The following is a 19,149-nucleotide window of genomic DNA, read 5'->3' as shown; positions in this document are numbered from 1 at the left end:
GTGCGGAACAAACGTCCAATTTCTTGCCACTTTTGCATCTTTGGGTGCAACTTGAATCCGTCCCTGTTTGTGTTGTTACACCCTCCGACAACACACCGACGAGGCATGATGTCTCCAAGGTACGGAAAACAGTCGAAAAAACGGAAAATAACAGAGCTGATTTGACTCGGTGTTTGAGAAAATGGCGGATTGCTTCCCGATGTGACGTCATCGCTCCGAGAGCGAACATTAGAAAGGCGTTTAATTCACCAAAATTCACCCATTTAGAGTTCGGAAATCAGTTTTCAAAAAATATATGGTCTTTTTTCTGCAACATCAAGGTATATATTGACGCTTACATAGGTCTGGTGATAATGTTTAAAGAAACATATGGATAGCCGTCTCTCCAGTGCCATTAGCTGACATTTTACAACATATCCTCAATGACTGTAGAAATGTAAATGTTTTCTTCAGGCAGTCGTCTTCATAAATCTCATTGGAACGACACCAAACAAAAGTTCAGGCATCATCAACTTGCGCAATGCAGATTTGCGATTCATCAGTGAATTTGACTTTCATCCAGTCATCCATAGTCCACGATTGCTTTTCCTTAGCCCTTTGGAACCTCATTTTAAGTGTTGACGACTTTTGTTTGGTATTTCTGTATTTAAATCCCATTTCGTATAAGCGGGTTCTTACAGTCACCGTGTATGGTGAGGATGGTGTTCTGCTGACCTCGACTGCGGATGTTGTGGATCGGTGGAAGGAATACTTCGAAGACCTCCTCAATCCCACCAACACGTCTTCCTATGAGGAAGCAGTGCCTGGGGAATCTGTGGTGGGCTCTTCTATTTCTGGGGCTGAGGTTGCTGAGGTAGTTAAAAAGCTCCTCGGTGGCAAGGCCCCGGGGGTGGATGAGATCCGCCCGGAGTTCCTTAAGGCTCTGGATGCTGTGGGGCTGTCTTGGTTGACAAGACTCTGCAGCATCGCGTGGACATCGGGGGCGGTACCTCTGGATTGGCAGACCGGGGTGGTGGTTCCTCTCTTTAAGAAGGGGAACCGGAGGGTGTGTTCTAATTATCGTGGGATCACACTCCTCAGCCTTCCCGGTAAGGTCTATTCAGGTGTACTGGAGAGGAGGCTACGCCGGATAGTCGAACCTCGGATTCAGGAGGAACAGTGTGGTTTTCGTCCTGGTCGTGGAACTGTGGACCAGCTCTATACTCTCGGCAGGGTCCTTGAGGGTGCATGGGAGTTTGCCCAACCAGTCTACATGTGTTTTGTGGACTTGGAGAAGGCATTCGACCGTGTCCCTCGGGAAGTCCTGTGGGGAGTGCTCAGAGAGTATGGGGTATCGGACTGTCTGATTTTGGCGGTCCGCTCCCTGTATGATCAGTGTCAGAGCTTGGTCCGCATTGCCGGCAGTAAGTCGGACACGTTTCCAGTGAGGGTTGGACTCCGCCAAGGCTGCCCTTTGTCACCGATTCTGTTCATAACTTTTATGGACAGAATTCTAGGTGCAGTCAAGGCGTTGAGGGGATCTGGTTTGGTGGCTGCAGGATTAGGTCTCTGCTTTTTGCAGATGATGTGGTCCTGATGCCTTCATCTGGCCAGGATCTTCAGCTCTCGCTGGATCGGTTCGCAGCCGAGTGTGAAGCGACTGGGATGAGAATCAGCACCTCCAAGTCCGAGTCCATGGTTCTCGCCCGGAAAAGGGTGGAATGCCATCTTCGGGTTGGGGAGGAGACCCTGCCCCAAGTGGAGGAGTTCAAGTACCTCGGAGTCTTGTTCACGAGTGAGGGAAGAGTGGATCGTGAGATCGACAGGCGGATCGGTGCGGCATCTTCAGTAATGCGGACGCTGTATCGATCCGTTGTGGTGAAGAAGGAGCTGAGCCGGAAGGCAAAGCTCTCAATTTACCGGTCGATCTACGTTCCCATCCTCACCTATGGTCATGAGCTTTGGGTTATGACCGAAAGGACAAGATCACGGGTACAAGCGGCTGAAATGAGTTTCCTCCGCCGGGTGGCGGGGCTCTCCCTTAGAGATAGGGTGAGAAGCTCTGTCATCCGGGGGGAGCTCAAAGTAAAGCCGCTGCTCCTCCACATCGAGAGGAGCCAGATGAGGTGGTTCGGGCATCTGGTCAGGATGCCACCCGATCGCCTCCCTCGGGAGGTGTTTAGGGCACGTCCGACCGGTAGGAGGCCACGGGGACGACCCAGGACACGTTGGGAAGACTATGTCTCCCGGCTGGCCTGGGAACGCCTCGGGATCCCCCGGGAGGAGCTGGACGAAGTGGCTGGGGAGAGGGAAGTCTGGGCTTCCCTGCTTGGGCTGCTGCCCCCGCGACCCGACCTCGGATAAGCGGAAGAAGATGGATGGATGGATGGATGGGTTCTTACAGTTTGGTCACAGACGGTGACTCCAGTTTGTTCTTCACTTGTTCTGCTGTGCATTTTCTCTTCTCAAGACGTAAATACTTAAAGTTTTCCGTCTTGATACTTTTAAATGTTTTTGGTCTACTTTAGAGATTTCCGATAATGGCTTTTTTGCCGATATTGTCCAACTCTTAATTACCGATTCCGAAGTCAAGTGTATCTCTAGCTGCAAACTAATAAGCGAGTAAGACAAAATGTTTTGGTCGGATGTAGCATTTGCTACACCAACTAGCTTTCGGGATGCTTGTAACCTAAAACAGTGGTCATTAAATCATTCATAAAGGACTGCATTTTCTCCGACTTAACTTTGGCCTGTCCCACTAGACCAAGGGTGTCAAACTTGTCTTCATTGAGGGCCACGCCGCAGTCATGACTGCCATTAGAGGGCCGCTTGTAACAGTAAATAATTAACAAATTTGCCTATGAATTAAAATATTTTACATTCCATCTGTGTTGGTGAGGTGGCGTCTTGTCCAGGGTGTACCCTGCCTTCTGCCCGAATGCAGCTAAGATAGGCTCCAGCGACCCCGAAAGGGACAAGCGGTAGAAAATGGATGGATGTATACATTCTTTTTACGTAAAGAGTAATCCGCCGATTTTACCAGTTTTTTACAGAAAAAAAACTGGCAGTTTAGTTGCTAGTAAAATATTGTACTGTAAAATATGTTTTTTTTTTTTTTATTATTATTATTTTTACAACAAATTACTGTAAATACAATGTTATTTTGGCAACTCAGATGCCAGTTTTTTACCATAATAAAATGTGGTAACATAAAATCATCAATAGAGATGTCCAATAATGGCTTTTTTGCTGATATCCGATATTCCGATATTGTCCAACTCTTAATCACCGATGCCGATATCAACCGATACCGATATATACAGTCGTGGAATCAACACATTATTATGCCTAATTTTGTTGTGATGCCCCGCTGGATGCATTAAACAATGTAACAAGGTTTTCCAAAATAAATCAACTCAAGTTATGGAAATGAAAAAATGCCAACATGGCACTGCCATATTTATTATTGAAGTCACAAAGTGCATTATTTTTTTTTAACATGCCTCAAAACAGCAGCTTGGAATTTGGGACATGCTCTCCCTGAGAGAGCATGAGGAGGTTGAGGTGGGCGGGGTTGAGGTGGGGGTAGCAGGGGGTGTATATTGTAGCGTCCCGAAAGAGTTAGTGCTGCAAGGGGTTCTGGGTATTTGTTCTGTTGTGTTTGTATTGTGTTACGGTGCGGATGTTCTTGTTTGGTGTGGGTTCACGGTGTGGCGCATATTTGTAACAGTGTTAAAGTTGTTTATACAGCCACCCTCAGTGTGACCTGTATGGCTGTTGACCAAGTATAACTTGCATTCACTTGTGTGTGTGAAAAGCCGTAGATATTATGTGATTGGGCCGGCACGCAAAGGCAGTGCCTTTATGGTTTATTGGCGCTCTGTACTTCTCCCTACGTCCGTGAAAAGTCATACATTTTACTTTTTTAAAACCGATACTGATAATTTCGGATATTACAATTTAAAGCATTTATCGGCCGATAATATTGATTGATTGATTGAGACCTTTATTAGTAGGTTGCACAGTGAAGTACATATTCCGTACAATTGACCACTAAATGGTAACACCCGAATAAGTTTTTCAACTTGTTTAAGTCGGGGTCCATCAGCAGTCCGATATTATCGGACATCTCTAGTCTACTTTTATGCTTGCCTTTTACAACATTCCCATGTTGTTCGTACTTGGTCCAAATTGTGTTAGGTTCCGTTAAATGTGTAAACCCCCGGATGGAGAGGGCGGAGACCGTTTTAACAAAAAACTAAAGCATACAAATCAGGCCGCGAGCAAACTCAAGAACTCATGAATTAAAAATGGCTAAATTAACTACTTTTTTCTCTCTGGCACTCATCGAGGGCGGACGCTCCCCTTTCCTCTCCCTTATCTCTCCTGCTTGCTTCTTTGTCTTGTCTTAACTTTCTTGTTGCCTCTTTTTGCACTGCTCTCCAAATCTAAATATTGGAACTAATTAACTGGCCTCTCAATGAAATTGACAAGACCTTGGGTTTGGGGGAACCGGTTGTTCCTGGACAAATGACGGACTCTTGGGAGAAGAAGGAGTGCCGCGTGCCTGGCGAACCTTCCAGTCGAGAACGTGACGATAGCCACCTATTCGGAATTATGACAACAGAACATCTGCTGAGTGGAGTAAGCGTTGCTCTGGTGTGTCCACAAATTGGAAGTTGCTGGCAGTCTTCAAAGCTGCCAAAAATGTTTGGAAGATGCGGGCGGAACTGTGGACACTTTGTGATTTGGATAACATCGGACTGTCTGCCCAGAAGGATGAATTTGAGGACCAGTCATAGACAATTTAGTGTGAAAAGACAAAACAAAACATTCTATCTTGGATTGTTTCCCTGGCTTCGGGACTCTCCTGAAGGACAGTGCAGCGAAGACACAACAAACTCCCTTCTTGTCTCTCATGGACACACACCTGTTGTTGTTGACTTTGGACTGACTGGCGGCTGCAGGAACACCAAGGCCGCGGAACAGAGACACGTTGCAGGCTTACACACACACACATGCATCCACGAAAAATATATACGCCACACACACATACCCCACCCCCCATCCCACGCCTTTGACGCAAACCCCTTAGGGCAGTGTTTTTCAACCACTGTGCCGCTGCTTAGTCTGGTGTGCCGTGGGAGATGATCTAATTTCACCTATTTGGGTTAAAAATATTTTTTGCAAACCAGTAATTATAGTCTGCAAATGGTGTGTTGTTGTTGAGTGTCGGTGTAGTCTAGAGCTCGGCAGAGTAACCGTGTAATACTCTTCCATATCAGTAGGTGGCAGCTGGTAGCTAATTGCTTTGTTGATGTCGGAAACAGCGGGAGGCAGGGTGCAGGTAAAAAGGTGTCTAATGCTTAAACCAAAAATAAACAAAAGGTGAGTGCCCCTGAGAAAAGGCATTGAAGCTTAGGGAAGGATATGCAGAACAAAACTAAAACTGAACTGGCTACAAAGTAAACAAAAACAGAATGCTGGATGACAGCAAAGACTTACTGCGGAGCAAAGACGGCGTCCACGATGTACATCCGAACATGACATGACAATCAACAATGTCCCCGCAAAGAAGGATAAAAACAACTGAAATATTCTTGATTGCTAAAACAAAGTAGATGTGGGAAATATCGCTCAAAGGAAGACATGAAACTGCTACGGGAAAATACCAAAAAAAGAGAAAAATCCACCAAAATAGGAGCGCAAGACAAGAACTAAAACACTACACACAGGAAAACAGCAATAAACTCCAAATAAGTCAGGGCGTGATGTGACAGGTGGTGACAGTACACCTACTTTGAGACAAGAGCTATAGTAATGCATGCTTGGTTATGGTTTAAAGTCATATCCAACAATTGCAACAACGACTTTTTACTGTCAACTGAGTTTTGTTTTTTAATGATTTCTGCTGGTGGTGTGCCTCCGCATTTTTTCAACGCAAAAAATGTGCCTTGCCTCAAAAAAGGTTGAAAAACACTGCCTTAGGGGTGATGGACGGATGGGCAGAGCTTGAACAGCTGCAGCCTGCCACCATAGCCCGCACTCCCTCCCTTCTGTTGCAAGTCTCGAGTTGTATGTTGTAATATGTATATGTGCTTTGCTATGGAGTTTTTTTCCCACTCCAGACTGGGCCCCCTTCGGAGCCCATTCTAGATTGTATTTTTTTTTACTTATCCTCCCCCGGCGTCTACCTTTTCCCCATAATCAACATCTTCTGCAACTTTGTGTGATGATTTACCTTCTTGAGGAGTTTTGATAATCCTCTCCTTTCTTTCAATTGACATCTCTCATGTTGGAGCCATGATTTGATGTCAATCCACTTGAATGACCAACAGGTGTAATTTAATGCAGGTGTAAATTTCAGTGGCCTAGTGGTTAGAGTGTCCGCCCTGAGATCGGTAGGTCGTGAGTTCAAACCCCGGCCCGAGTCATACCAAAGACTATAAAAATGGGAGCCATTACCTCCCTGCTTGACACTCAGCATCAAGGGTTGGAATTGGGGGTTGAATCACCAAAAATGATCCCCGGGCGTGGCCACCGCTGCTGCTCACTGCTCCCCTCACCTCTTAGGGGGTGATCAAGGGTGATGCAGAGAATAATTTCGCCACACCTCGTGTGTGTGTGACAATCATTGGTACTTTAACTTTTTACAGGGTGACTCCATAATCTGCTTGATCTAAATGTGAAACTATTACTGACCACCACAATTTATATTTTTTGATTTATTTTAGTATTTCTTAAAGCCTGAAGGTTGCCATTTGAAAGGACTATAGTTTTGTGTCATGTCAGATATTATATATATTTTAAGACAACACTTTGGGTGTGTTATAAATGACTTAGCACATTATTAGCAATTATTAGTTGGTACATTTCACCTTTTTCTCATTACATTTTAGATATGTATGCGCTGTTGTCTCATGTTTTTACTGTTGTTTTTTTCCTTTGTAAGAATAGAATAATAATAATAATAATAATAACAATAATAATAATAATAATAATACGATTGTGCAACTGCATAACCTAGGGGTGTCAAAAATTCTGTCTGTACAAAAATATTACTGTTCAGTTACACATATAACAGTGTCTATTGTTGTTGTAATTTTTCTAATTGATTATTCATAAGTTAGCAGTATTTTATTTTTACAATTAACAAATTAACTATTTTTGCTCTGTTTTATTTCAAATTTTTTCAATCAATAAATATTTTTAATTTAAAAACATTTTAACATGTATATATATTTTTTTTTTTATTTGTATTTTTTATTTATATATATATATATATATATATATATATATATATATATATATATATATATTATTTATATATATATATATATATATACTTAAAGACAAAATATTGTGTTATAGGTGACTAAGTATAGTATTATTAGTTTGATAATGTCAGCTTTATCTCATTATATTGCAATTTTTTGCTTTTTTCAAACTCTTTTTTTCCCCCCCGGGCCAGCAAAACTCTGCAAATGGCATTGCGCCACACTTTGGACACCCCTGACATAATATTTGGGCTTAATTGTTATATGTGGCGTATTGGTTCCCTTGTTAATTTAACGTCAACAACATTTATGGCTGAAAAATGTTGATGTAGAATAGAATAGAATATATCTTTATTGTAAGCAAAACTAATTTAGTGCAAATTCATAACACATAAAACCATAAGAACATAGATAAATAGATAAAAATACATAAAATACATAAAAATAGCAAGCACACAGCTCACATGCACGGTCATTATTGTCGTCTTGTGTTGATGTAGTGATAAATAAATGATGCAATTCAATTGATGCATTTATAAATAGTGTAATACACGCACTAGTATGTATGTGATTGATGTTGTTGTCAGAAAATACATTTTTCATTTTTTAAGTATGTGCTTTTTGAATCATACAATGCTTATAATGTGGGTTTCTCTAACAAAATCTTTGTCTTTTTTTTAATTGTCAACTCCAGAAAAGAACAAGGAGAAGCAACTACAAGGTTTGTGACATGCATTGTATATATAAAGTGAGTGTGAGTGTGATTTACAATATTAATATTTTAGAAGGATGAGGGTCAAGATGTATTCATTATTTACAGTTCAGAGATGAATCATTTTTATACATTGAATTAAAAAAAAAAATGTATACACTGAATTTTTATGCACTGGATTTTTAAACACACACAGTTCGCCAACAAATATTTTTAAATGGAATTTTAAGCATAATTTGTTGTAAAAAAAAATTCAGTTTACAAAATTTAAACGCAAAAAATTAGATTTGACTTCCATAAAAAAAAAAAAAAAAAAAAATTTTTATGTTGCTTTAATTAAACTCCTTAGATATAACATGATATAAGATGTACTAAAAATCTCTACAGACCCTATTTTGTTCAAATCTTTTTTGAGTTTGTGGATAAACACTTTTTGTTCTTAAAAATTATCATTAAACTTGTTTTTTTTTTGTTGGTACACATTTTTCCCCACTACTTTTATTTCAAACTGCATTCTAATGTATTTTCATTAAATATAAATTTATTTTTAATTTTTTTAAGTGTTTCAGTCTGCTTGCAGTTTGCCAAAAAAGACTAGTGAGATGCACGGTTGTCTAAAGTAAAGTAATCAAGGAATGTGTGGAAGTCGCAGTCGCAGTTCCACTGAAGACACGGCACAGTTTTTAACAAAGATTTTAATGTACATAGGTTTTTTTCAAAGTCTTTCTCCCCCAGAACGTGACTTTTCAGTCACGTCCGTATCCTCTCTTCCCTCCTGCTCCCGGCCGCTTACTGTTAAAGACAACAGATGATTAGATTAACACGTACCACCTGTGAAATCTAATCACCTGCCAGCTGTGTCTCGCCGTCAGCACTGCCCCGCCCCCGTCTGATGGTGCTCTGTCCTCAGCACCATGGACAGAGGCGGTGACTTTTGCTCCTGCAGGCAGCTCTGGCCACATCTCCCTCCACAGAATGAAAGGAAATGTATAATTTGAAAGTGTTATTTAGTAACCTTTAACTTAAAAAATAAAAAGTCTTATGTAAACTGTAGATCCCTGATACTTTGTATGCTGCAGAATGCAGTTTTGAATGACATTCTGCAAAATAACAAATTAACTTTGAGAGGAAAAAATATTGTTCTGTTCACACCCAAAAAAACGTTCTGAAACGGAATCGAAAACCGTGGCCCAAAAGTACCGCCCAAGGTACAGACCGTATGATGTGTTACCTGTACTGTTGCACCCCTAATGCTTTGTAGGACTCAACAAAACACAAGCCTGCCACATTCAACCTAATGGCAAAGACTACTTCTTGACTACAGCGACACATCTAGGATAAACTGAATTTAATGTATACTTGCAAATGACATGCAAAAGTGTAAGAAAACACCATATAACATTTGGACATGACAGTTATCGTTATCAGCTCAATGTTATAAGGTAAATAAAAACATTTATTACTACAAAAACACACAAAAGAACAGAATTTGATTACTGTTGGGTATCACTTCACAGATAGAGGAAATTCGTACCATATTAAATCAATTTTGAAATTTACCCATCCCTAAACCAATGTATATTCGTGTCAATTTACTGTGTCTTTGGTAGTAGAGAGGGAAAACATTCAAATTTGAGAATGGGCGAGTACTTTAATATTATTTACCAAATATCATCTGCCTCTATTTTTCATTGATTTGGATACCACTGCTCTTGGTTAAAGAGCGATTAGATCATATAACAAGGTAAAGGTGAGGATGTGCATGACGTCACCGTCCGTGAGTCCCAAATGTACTTTTTCACATTTCCACCATGAGTGGAATGAGGGCCGTCGGCATGAAGTATGAGAAAGACCCAACCTCCGGGCTGATGATTTTAGGTTGTCCTGAAGAATTTGGAGGTAATCCTCCTTTTTTACTGTCCCATTTACTCTCTGTAAAGCACCAGTTCCATTGGCAGCAAAACAGGCCCAGAGCATAATACTACCACCACCATGCTTGACGGTAGGGATGGTGTTCCTGGGATTAAAGGCCTCACCTTTCTCCCCCAAACATATTGCTGGGTATTGTGGCCAAACAGCTACATTTTTTGTTTCATCTGACTACAGAACTTTCCTCCAGAAGGTCTTATCTTTGTCCATGTGATCAGCAGCAAACTAGACGAGCCTTAAGGTGTGGCTTCTGGAGCAAGGGCTTCCTTCTTGCATGGTAGGCTCTCAGTCCATGGTGATGCAAAACACACTTGACTGTGGACACTGACACCTGTGTTACAGCAGCTTCCAATTCATTGCACAGCACACCTGCTTTTTGGTGGTTCTCGGTTGACTCTTGATCATCCTGACCAATTTTCTCTCAGCAGCAGGTGGTAGCTTGCGTTTTCTTCCTGATCGTGGCAGTGACAAAACTGTGCCATGCACTTTATACTTCCGGACAATTGTCTGCACAGTTGCTCTTGGGAACTTTTATGTTGCTTTGAAATGGCTCCAAGTGACTTTCCTGACTTGTTCAAGTCAATGATTCGTTTTTTCAGATCTGCGCTGAGTTCCTTTGACTTTCCCATTGTCGCGTTTGTAACCGAGTCTAATGACTGCATCACATGAGCCCTGTTTAAATCGGCCCAGAGAAGTCAACAGGTGTTGTCAATCATAATCACTCACATGAAGTTAAGAGGCCATGCCATGAAGCTAATTTGATTTGATTGTAACTTTTGATAATGTATGTTGCTGTATGTATACTTTTGACCCAGCAGGTTTGGTCACATTTTCAGTAGACCCATAACAAATTCGTAAACCTGATATTCAGCTGGGAATGACTAAAACAGTAAATAAACACAAGACATATATATACTCTATTAGCCACAACACAACCAGGCTTATATTTAATATGCCACAAATTAATCCCGCATAACAAACACCTCCCCCCTCCCGTCCATATAACCCGCCAATACAACTCAAACACCTGCACAACACACTCAATCCCACAGCCCAAAGTACCGTTCACCTCCCCAAAGTTCATACAGCACATATATTTCCCCAAAGTCCCCAAAGTTACGTACGTGACATGCACATAGCGGCACGCACGTACGGGCAAGCGATCAAATGTTTGGAAGCCACAGCTGCATGCGTACTCACGGTACCGCGTCTGCGTATCCAACTCAAAGTCCTCCTGGTAAGAGTCTCTGTTGTCCCAGTTCTCCACAGGCCAATGGTAAAGCTTGACTGTCATCTTCCGGGAATGTAAACAATGAAACACCGGCTGTGTTTGTGTTGTTTCTGCAGTCGGCCGCAATACACCGCTTCCCACCTACAGCTTTCTTCTTTGCTGTCTCCATTGTTCATTGAACAAATTGCAAAAGATTCACCAACACAGATGTCCAGAATACTGTGGAATTTTGCGATGAAAACAGACGACTTAATAGCCGGCCACCATGCTGTCCCAAAATGTCCTCTACAATCCGTGATGTCACGCGCAGGCGTCATCATACCGAGACGTTTTCAGCAGGATATTTCGCGCGAAATTTAAAATTGCACTTTAGTAAGCTAACCCGGCCGTATTGGCATGTGTTGCAATGTTAAGATTTCATCATTGATGTATAAACTATCAGACTGCGTGGTCGGTAGTAGTGGGTTTCAGTAGGCCTTTAAGGTCCCAAGAGCAACTGTGCAGTCAATTGTTCGTAAGTATAAAGTGCATGGCACAGTTTTATCACTGCCACAATCAGGAAACAAACACAAGCTATCACCTGCTGCTGAGAGAAAATTGGTCAGGATGATCAAGAGTCAACCGAGAACCACCAAAAAGCAGGTCTGCAATGAATTGGGAGCTCCTGGAACACAGGTTACCACAGTCAAGTGTATTTTGCATCGCCATGGACTGAGAGGCTCCAGAAGCGACACCTTAAGGCTGGTCTAAAGTTTGCTGCTGATCACATGGACAAAGATAAGACCTTCTGGAGGAAAGTTCTGTGGTCAGATGAAACAAAAATTGAGCTGTTTGGCCACAATACCCAGCAATATGTTTGGAGGAGAAACGATGAGGCCTTTAATCCCAATAACACCATTCCTACCGTCAAGCATGGTGGTAGTAGTATTATGCTCTGGGCCTGTTTTTTTGTTGACATGAATGTGTTGTATTGTTTCAGTTATAATTGCTTGCGTGTTTTTGTAAAAAAAAAAAAACAGTTTTGTGGCCTTGTCAAAATTAGGGCTGTAAAAATAAAAGCCAGCATCACTAAAAACTGTCATCAAAATTAATTAAATATGCACCGCAGACTGACTCAAAACCCCCAGAAAGCTTCCTTGGCAAAGCATGTCGGCAGTTTGTCCAAGTCGTGTTAGCGTCACTCATGCCCAAATGTGCGGTTGATCCAGTAGAGACAGACTGTAGAAGCAAACAAGTCAATATGAAAGACACTAAAAAGACACTAAACTAGTTGGTTCTCTCCATTGAATACATAAAAAAACATGAGTACATTGAGTACATAAAAGGAACAGTCGACCGACAAAGTACAAACCCCAAAACGAGTGAAGTTGGCACGTTGTGTAGTTCGTAAATAAAAACAGAATACAATGATTTGCAAATCCTTTTCAACTTATATTCAATTAAATAGACTGCAAAGACAAGATATTTAATGTTTGAACTGAGACAATTTATTTTGCCAAATAATCCTTAATTTAGAATTTAATGGCAGCAACACATTGCAAAAATGTTGGTATAGGGCCTTCCCTTTAAACAACACTCAGTAAACATTTGGTAACTGAGGAGACCAATTTCTTAAGCTTCTCAGGTGGAATTCTTTCCCATTCTTGCTTGATGTACAGCTTAAGTTGTTCAACAGTCCGGGGGTCTCCGTTGTGGTATTTTAGGCTTCATAATGCGCCACACATTTTCCATGGGAGACAGGTCTGGACTACAGGCAGGCCAGTCTAGTACCTGCACTCTTTTACTATGAAGCAATGCTGTTCTAACACGTGGCTTGGCATTGTCTTGCTAAAATAAGCAGGGGCGTCCATGATAACGTTGCTTGGATGGCAACATATGTTGCTCCAAAACCTGCATGTACCTTTCAGCATTAATGGCGCCTTCACAGATGTGTAAGTTACCCATGTCTTGGGCACTAATACACCCCCATACCATCACAGATGCTGGCTTTTCAACTTTGCGCCTATAACAATCCGGATGGTTCTTTTCCTCTTTGTTCCGGAGGACACGACGTCCACAGTTTCCAAAAACAATTTGAAATGTGGACTCGTCAGACCACAGAATACTTTTCCACTTCGGCGTTTCTGGGTGTTGTTGATAAATAGCTTTCGCTTTGCATAGTAAAGTTTTAACTTGCACTTACAGATGTAGTGACAAACTGTAGTTACTGACAGTGGTTTTCTGAAGTGTTCCTGAGCCCATGTGGTGATATCCTTTACACACTGATGTCGTTTTTTGATGCAGTACCGCCTGAGGGATCGAAGGTCATGGGCATTCAATGTTACATGCAGTGATTTCTCCATATTTTCACTGAACATTTTGATGATATTACAGACCGTAGATGGTGAACTACCTAAATTCCTTGCAATAGCTTGTTGAGAAATGTTGTTCTTAAACTGTTCCACAATTTGCTCACGCATTTGTTAACAAAGTGGTGACCCTCGCCCCATCCTTGTTTGTGAATGACTGAGCGTTTCATGGAAGCTGCTTGTATACCCAATCATGGCACCCACCTGTTCCCAATTAGCCTGTTCACCTGTGGGATGTTCCAAATAAGTGTTTGATGAGCATTCCTCAACTTTATCAGTCTTTTTTCGCCACTTGTGCCGACTTCTTTGAAACATGTTGCAGGCATCAAATTCCAAATGAGCTAATATTTGCAAAAAATAACTAAGTTTTCAAGTTCAAATGTTAAGTATCTTGTCTTTGCAGTCTATTCAATTGAATATACAGGTAAAAGCCAGTAAATTAGAATATTTTGAAAAACTTGATTTATTTCAGTAATTGCATTCAAAAGGTGTAACTTGTACATTATATTTATTCATTGCACACAGACTGATGCATTCAAATGTTTATTTCATTTCATTTTGATGATTTGAAGTGGCAACAAGTGAAAATCCAAAATTCCGTGTGTCACAAAATTAGAATATTGTGTAAGGGTTAAACACCTGGTGCCACAAACTAATCAGCTGATTAACTCAAAACACCTGCAAAGGGCTTTAAATGGTCTCTCAGTCCAGTTCTGAAGCCTACACAAACATGGGGAAGAATTCAGATTTGACAGCTGTCCAAAAGGCAACCATCGACACATTGCACAAGGAGGGAAAGACACAAAAGGTTATTGCTGAAGAGGCTGGCTGTTCTCAGAGCTCTGTGTCCAAACGCATTAATGGAGAGGCAAAGGGAAGGAAAAACTGTGGTCAGAAAAAGTGTACAAGCGATAGGGATCACCGCGCCCTGGTCAAGATTGTGAAAAAAAAAACATTCAAAAATGTGGGGGAGATTCAGAAGGAGTGGACAGCTGCTGGAGTCAGTGCTTCAAGATCCACCACCAAGAGACGCTTGAAAGACATGGGTTTCAACTGCCGCATACCTCGTGTCAAGCCACTGTTGACCAAGAAACAGCGCGAAAAGCGTCTCACCTGGGCTAAGGAAAAAAAGAGCTGGACTGCTGCTGAGTGGTCCAAAGTCATGTTTTCTGACGAAAGCAAATTTTGCATTTCCTTTGGAAATCGAGGTCCCAGAGTCTGGAGGAAGACAGGAGAGGCACAGGATCCACGTTGCCTGAAGTCTAGTGTAAAGTTTCCACCATCAGTGATGGTTTGGGGTGCCATGTCATCTGCTGGTGTCGGTCCACTCTGTTTCCTGAGATCCAGGGTCAACGCAGCCGTCTACCAGCAAGTTTTAGAGCACTTCATGCTTCCTGCTGCTGACCTGCTCTATGGAGATGGAGATTTCAAGTTCCAACAGGACTTGGCGCCTGCACACAGCGCAAAATCTACCCGTGCCTGGTTTACGGACCATGGTATTTCTGTTCTAAATTGGCCCGCCAACTCCCCTGACCTTAGCCCCATAGAAAATCTGTGGGGTATTGTGAAAAGGAAGATGCAGAATGCCAGACCCAAAAACGCAGAAGAGTTGAAGGCCACTATCAGAGCAACCTGGGCTCTCATAACACCTGAGCAGTGCCAGAAACTCATCGACTCCATGCCACGCCGCATTAACGCAGTAATTGAGGCAAAAGGAGCTCCAACCAAGTATTGAGAATTGTACATGCTCATATTTTTCATTTTCATACTTTTCAGTTGGCCAACATTTCTAAAAATCCCTTTTTTGTATTAGCCTTAAGTAATATTCTAATTTTGTGACACACGGAATTTTGGATTTTCATTTGTTGCCACTTCAAATCATCAAAATTAAATGAAATAAACATTTGAATGCATCAGTCTGTGTGCAATGAATAAATATAATGTACAAGTTACACCTTTTGAATGCAATTACTGAAATAAATCAAGTTTTTCAAAATATTCTAATTTACTGGCTTTTACCTGTATATATATATATCTGCGATGAGGTGGCGACTTGTCCAGGGTGTACCCCGCCTTCCGCCCGATTGTAGCTGAGATAGGCTCCAGCGGCCCCTGCAACCCCGAAGGGAATAAGCGGTAGAAAATGGATGGATGGATGGATGGATATATATATATATATATATATATATATATATATATATATATATATATATATATATATTAGGGCTGCAACAACTAATCGATTAAAATCGATTATAAAAATAGTTGCCGATTAATTTAGTCATCAATTCGTTGGTTCTATGCTATGCGCATGCACAGAGGCAATTTTTTAAATTATTTTATTTATTTATTTATTATTATTTTTTTTTTAAATAAACCCTTATTTATAAACTGCAACATATACAAACAGTTGAGAAACAATAATCAAAATAAGTATGGTGCCAGTATGCTGTTTTTTTTCCAATAAAATACTGGAAAGGATAGAAATGTAGTTTGTCTCTTTTATCCGATTATTAATCGATTAATCGAAGTAATAATCGACAGATGGATCGATTATCAAATTAATCGTTAGTTGCAGCCCTAATATAAAAATAAATATAAATATTTTGCATGTTGAAACAGCCACACCACATTATTTTCAGAGAGCCCTGTATTATAGCTGAAGTTATTTGTGGATTTTTCTTTGCATCTCCAAAAATGTTCCTGGAAGAAATGTTTTCTGGTCTACCTGACCGTGGTTTGGTTCCAACAGAATCCCTCATTTTCCACTTTTTAATCAGCGTTTGAACACTGATGATTGGCATTCTCAATTCCTTGGATATCTTTTTATACCCCCTTTCCTGTTTTATGCTGTTCAATTACCTTTTTCTCGCAGATCCTTTGACAATTCTTTTGCCTTCCCCATGACTCAGAATCCAGAAACATCTGTGCAGCACTGGATGAAAGATGCAATGGTGTGTCAGAAGCCCAGAAACTCACTGACCTTTCATACACACACATTAATTACAAACAAACAGGAACCTTGATTAGCCATTCAAACCTGATTGTGTCAACTTTTTTGCATGTTATCGGGTCAAAGGCATTCGACACTTTCTTTTGTCATTTAGATTTCAGAAGAATAAACACAGTTGTTGGCGAATAAATAGCTACACACAACCATTAAGCATGAGTGGAAGAAAGGCTTTTGTGTTATCATTCGTATACTCTGAAGAATGGCCAATAAGTCATAAATTCTCCTAGGGTATGTAACCTTATGAGCACAACTGTATTTCACTCTTCGTTTGTGTGTCTATATATGTGTGCGCGTGTGTGTGTGTATGTATATATGTTTTGTTTATACATATTTACATGTATGCGTGTGTATATGCAGTATATGTGTGTATATGTAAATATATGTTTGTATGTATATATGTACTTGTAAATATAATTGTATACATGTACATACATATGTAAATAATATATATATACAGTATATATATTCATATACATTATGTGTGTATGTATATGTGTGTGTGTATATATATATATATATATATATATATATATATATATATATATATATATATATATATATATATATATACAAAAAAGTTAAAGTACCAATGATTGTCACACACGCACTAGGTGTGGCGAAATTATTCTCTGCATTTGACCCATCACCCCCTGGGTGGTGAGGAGAGTAGTGAGCAGCAGCGGTGGCTGCGCCCGGGAATATTTTTTGGTGATTTAACCCCCAATTCCAACCCTTGATGCTGAGTGCCAAGCAGGGAGATAATGGGTTCTATTTTTATAGTCTTTGGTATGACTCGGCCGGGGGTTTGAACTCACGACCTACCAATCTCAGGGCGGACACTCTAACTATATATATATATATACACATATATATACACATTCCTGCATATACTATATATATATATATATATATATATATATATATATATATATATATATATATATATATATATATATATATATATATATAAATATATATATAATTATTATTTTTTTCCTGCATATATATATATATATAAATATATATATAATTATTATTTTTTTCCTGCATATATATATATATATATATATATATATATATATATATATATATATATATATATATATATATATATATATATATATACATATACATATATATATATATATTAATATATATATATATATATATATATATTTTTTTTATTTATTTTTTTATTTTTTTTATTTAAAGGATAGTTATTTCCCTTCTTCATTCTCTTTGGTCATGCATGATGAAAGACTATAGGTTCAAAATGAATGACATTTAATCATAATTAAAACCACAGCAACTGTGTGATTAATATGATTTTTTCCTAAAATGATTAACAGCAAGAGACAAACTCAATTAAAACAAAACAAAAAAGGTTGCGAGGGCAACAAAGGGATCTGCCACTCACCGTCAAAGCTTTGGCATCTTTTTTTGTGGTAGACTTCTCAGCCCTTCTCTCATCCACCTTTGTTAAATGAACAATATACACCCATTAAAGTGAGGCCCAAATGGAGGAAAACAATGGGTTCAAAAATCCTTTATCATCGCTCATTCTCCTTATGTCTCTGATCAAAGTCACAACAAATAATGCAAGCAATAATTATTTGTGGTTATGTCAACATCTGCATATGTCGGCATGGGTGAGTCAATCCAAGGGATTTCAACTCAGAGTAATTATGCAAATGAAACGTTGAAAACCTGCAATCTGCCGGTAGTCAAGTCTTTCAATAAATACAAAACCCAAAACTAGTGAAGTTGTCACGTTGTGTAATTCGTAAATAAAAACAAAATACAATGATTTGCAAATCCTTTTCAACTTATATTCAATTGAATAGACTGCAAAGACAAGATATTTAATGTTCCAACTGAGAAACATAATTTCCTTTTGCAAATAATCATTAACTTAGAATTTAATGGCAGCAACACATTGCAAACAAGTTTGTACAGGGGCATGTTCACCACTGTGTTACATGGCCTTTCCTTTTAACAACACTCAGTAAACATTTGGGAACAGAGGAGACACATTTTTGAAGCTTTTCAGGTGGAATTATTTCCCATTCTAAGGTCAAGGGCATTCAATGTTACATGCAGTAATTTCTCCAGGGGGCGGGGTTAAGGGGAAGGAGTATATTTATAGCTAGAATTCACTGAAATTCAAGTATATATATATATATATATATATATATATATATATATATATATATAAATAAAATAGATACTTGACTTTCAGTGAATTCTAGCTATATATAAATATCTATTTTATTATATGTATATATACATATAAATAAAATAAATACTTGAATTTCAGTGTTCATTTATTTACACATATACACACATAACACTCCTCTCTACTCATTGTTGTATTTGAAAGTGCAATGCTTTGCAGCCAGTAGCACAGCCTTTGAAGGAGCATAAGTATGGGCAGTGTAATATTCTGGGTTGGAGTCAATAACCAGGCGAGGTGACGAAGTTACGTCTCTTTACTTCATACTTCAGAACCCACTCCCACACTTGCCGTCAGGGTGCGCAATACAACGTAAACCGTTGGCCAACCAAAAAGTTACTTTTTGGTTGGCCAAGCGTAAGAAAAGCGTGCGGGAAGGATGAGCAATAATAATATGGGCATGCTTGCATTGCAGCAGGCCCATAAT

At 39.7% G+C, this 19,149-nt stretch overlaps 1 protein-coding gene across 1 annotated transcript in view; it reads left to right on the top strand.

The window, feature by feature from the left end:
* LOC133617283 (potassium voltage-gated channel subfamily KQT member 5-like) overlaps positions 1 to 19,149 on the top strand; it is a 323,477-nt gene that overhangs the window by 269,699 nt on the left and 34,629 nt on the right. The window contains exon 10 of the mRNA XM_061977202.2: positions 7,951 to 7,977. Within this exon, the coding sequence (XP_061833186.1) occupies positions 7,951 to 7,977 (27 nt within the window). The remainder of the gene's footprint in view (positions 1 to 7,950; positions 7,978 to 19,149) is intronic.

Source organism: Nerophis lumbriciformis, linkage group LG16 (genome assembly GCF_033978685.3).
Source record: "Nerophis lumbriciformis linkage group LG16, RoL_Nlum_v2.1, whole genome shotgun sequence".
NCBI lineage: Eukaryota > Metazoa > Chordata > Actinopteri > Syngnathiformes > Syngnathidae > Nerophis > Nerophis lumbriciformis.
The sequence above is the reverse complement of the archived record's forward strand: the minus strand, read 5'-3'. Positions and strand labels throughout refer to the sequence as shown.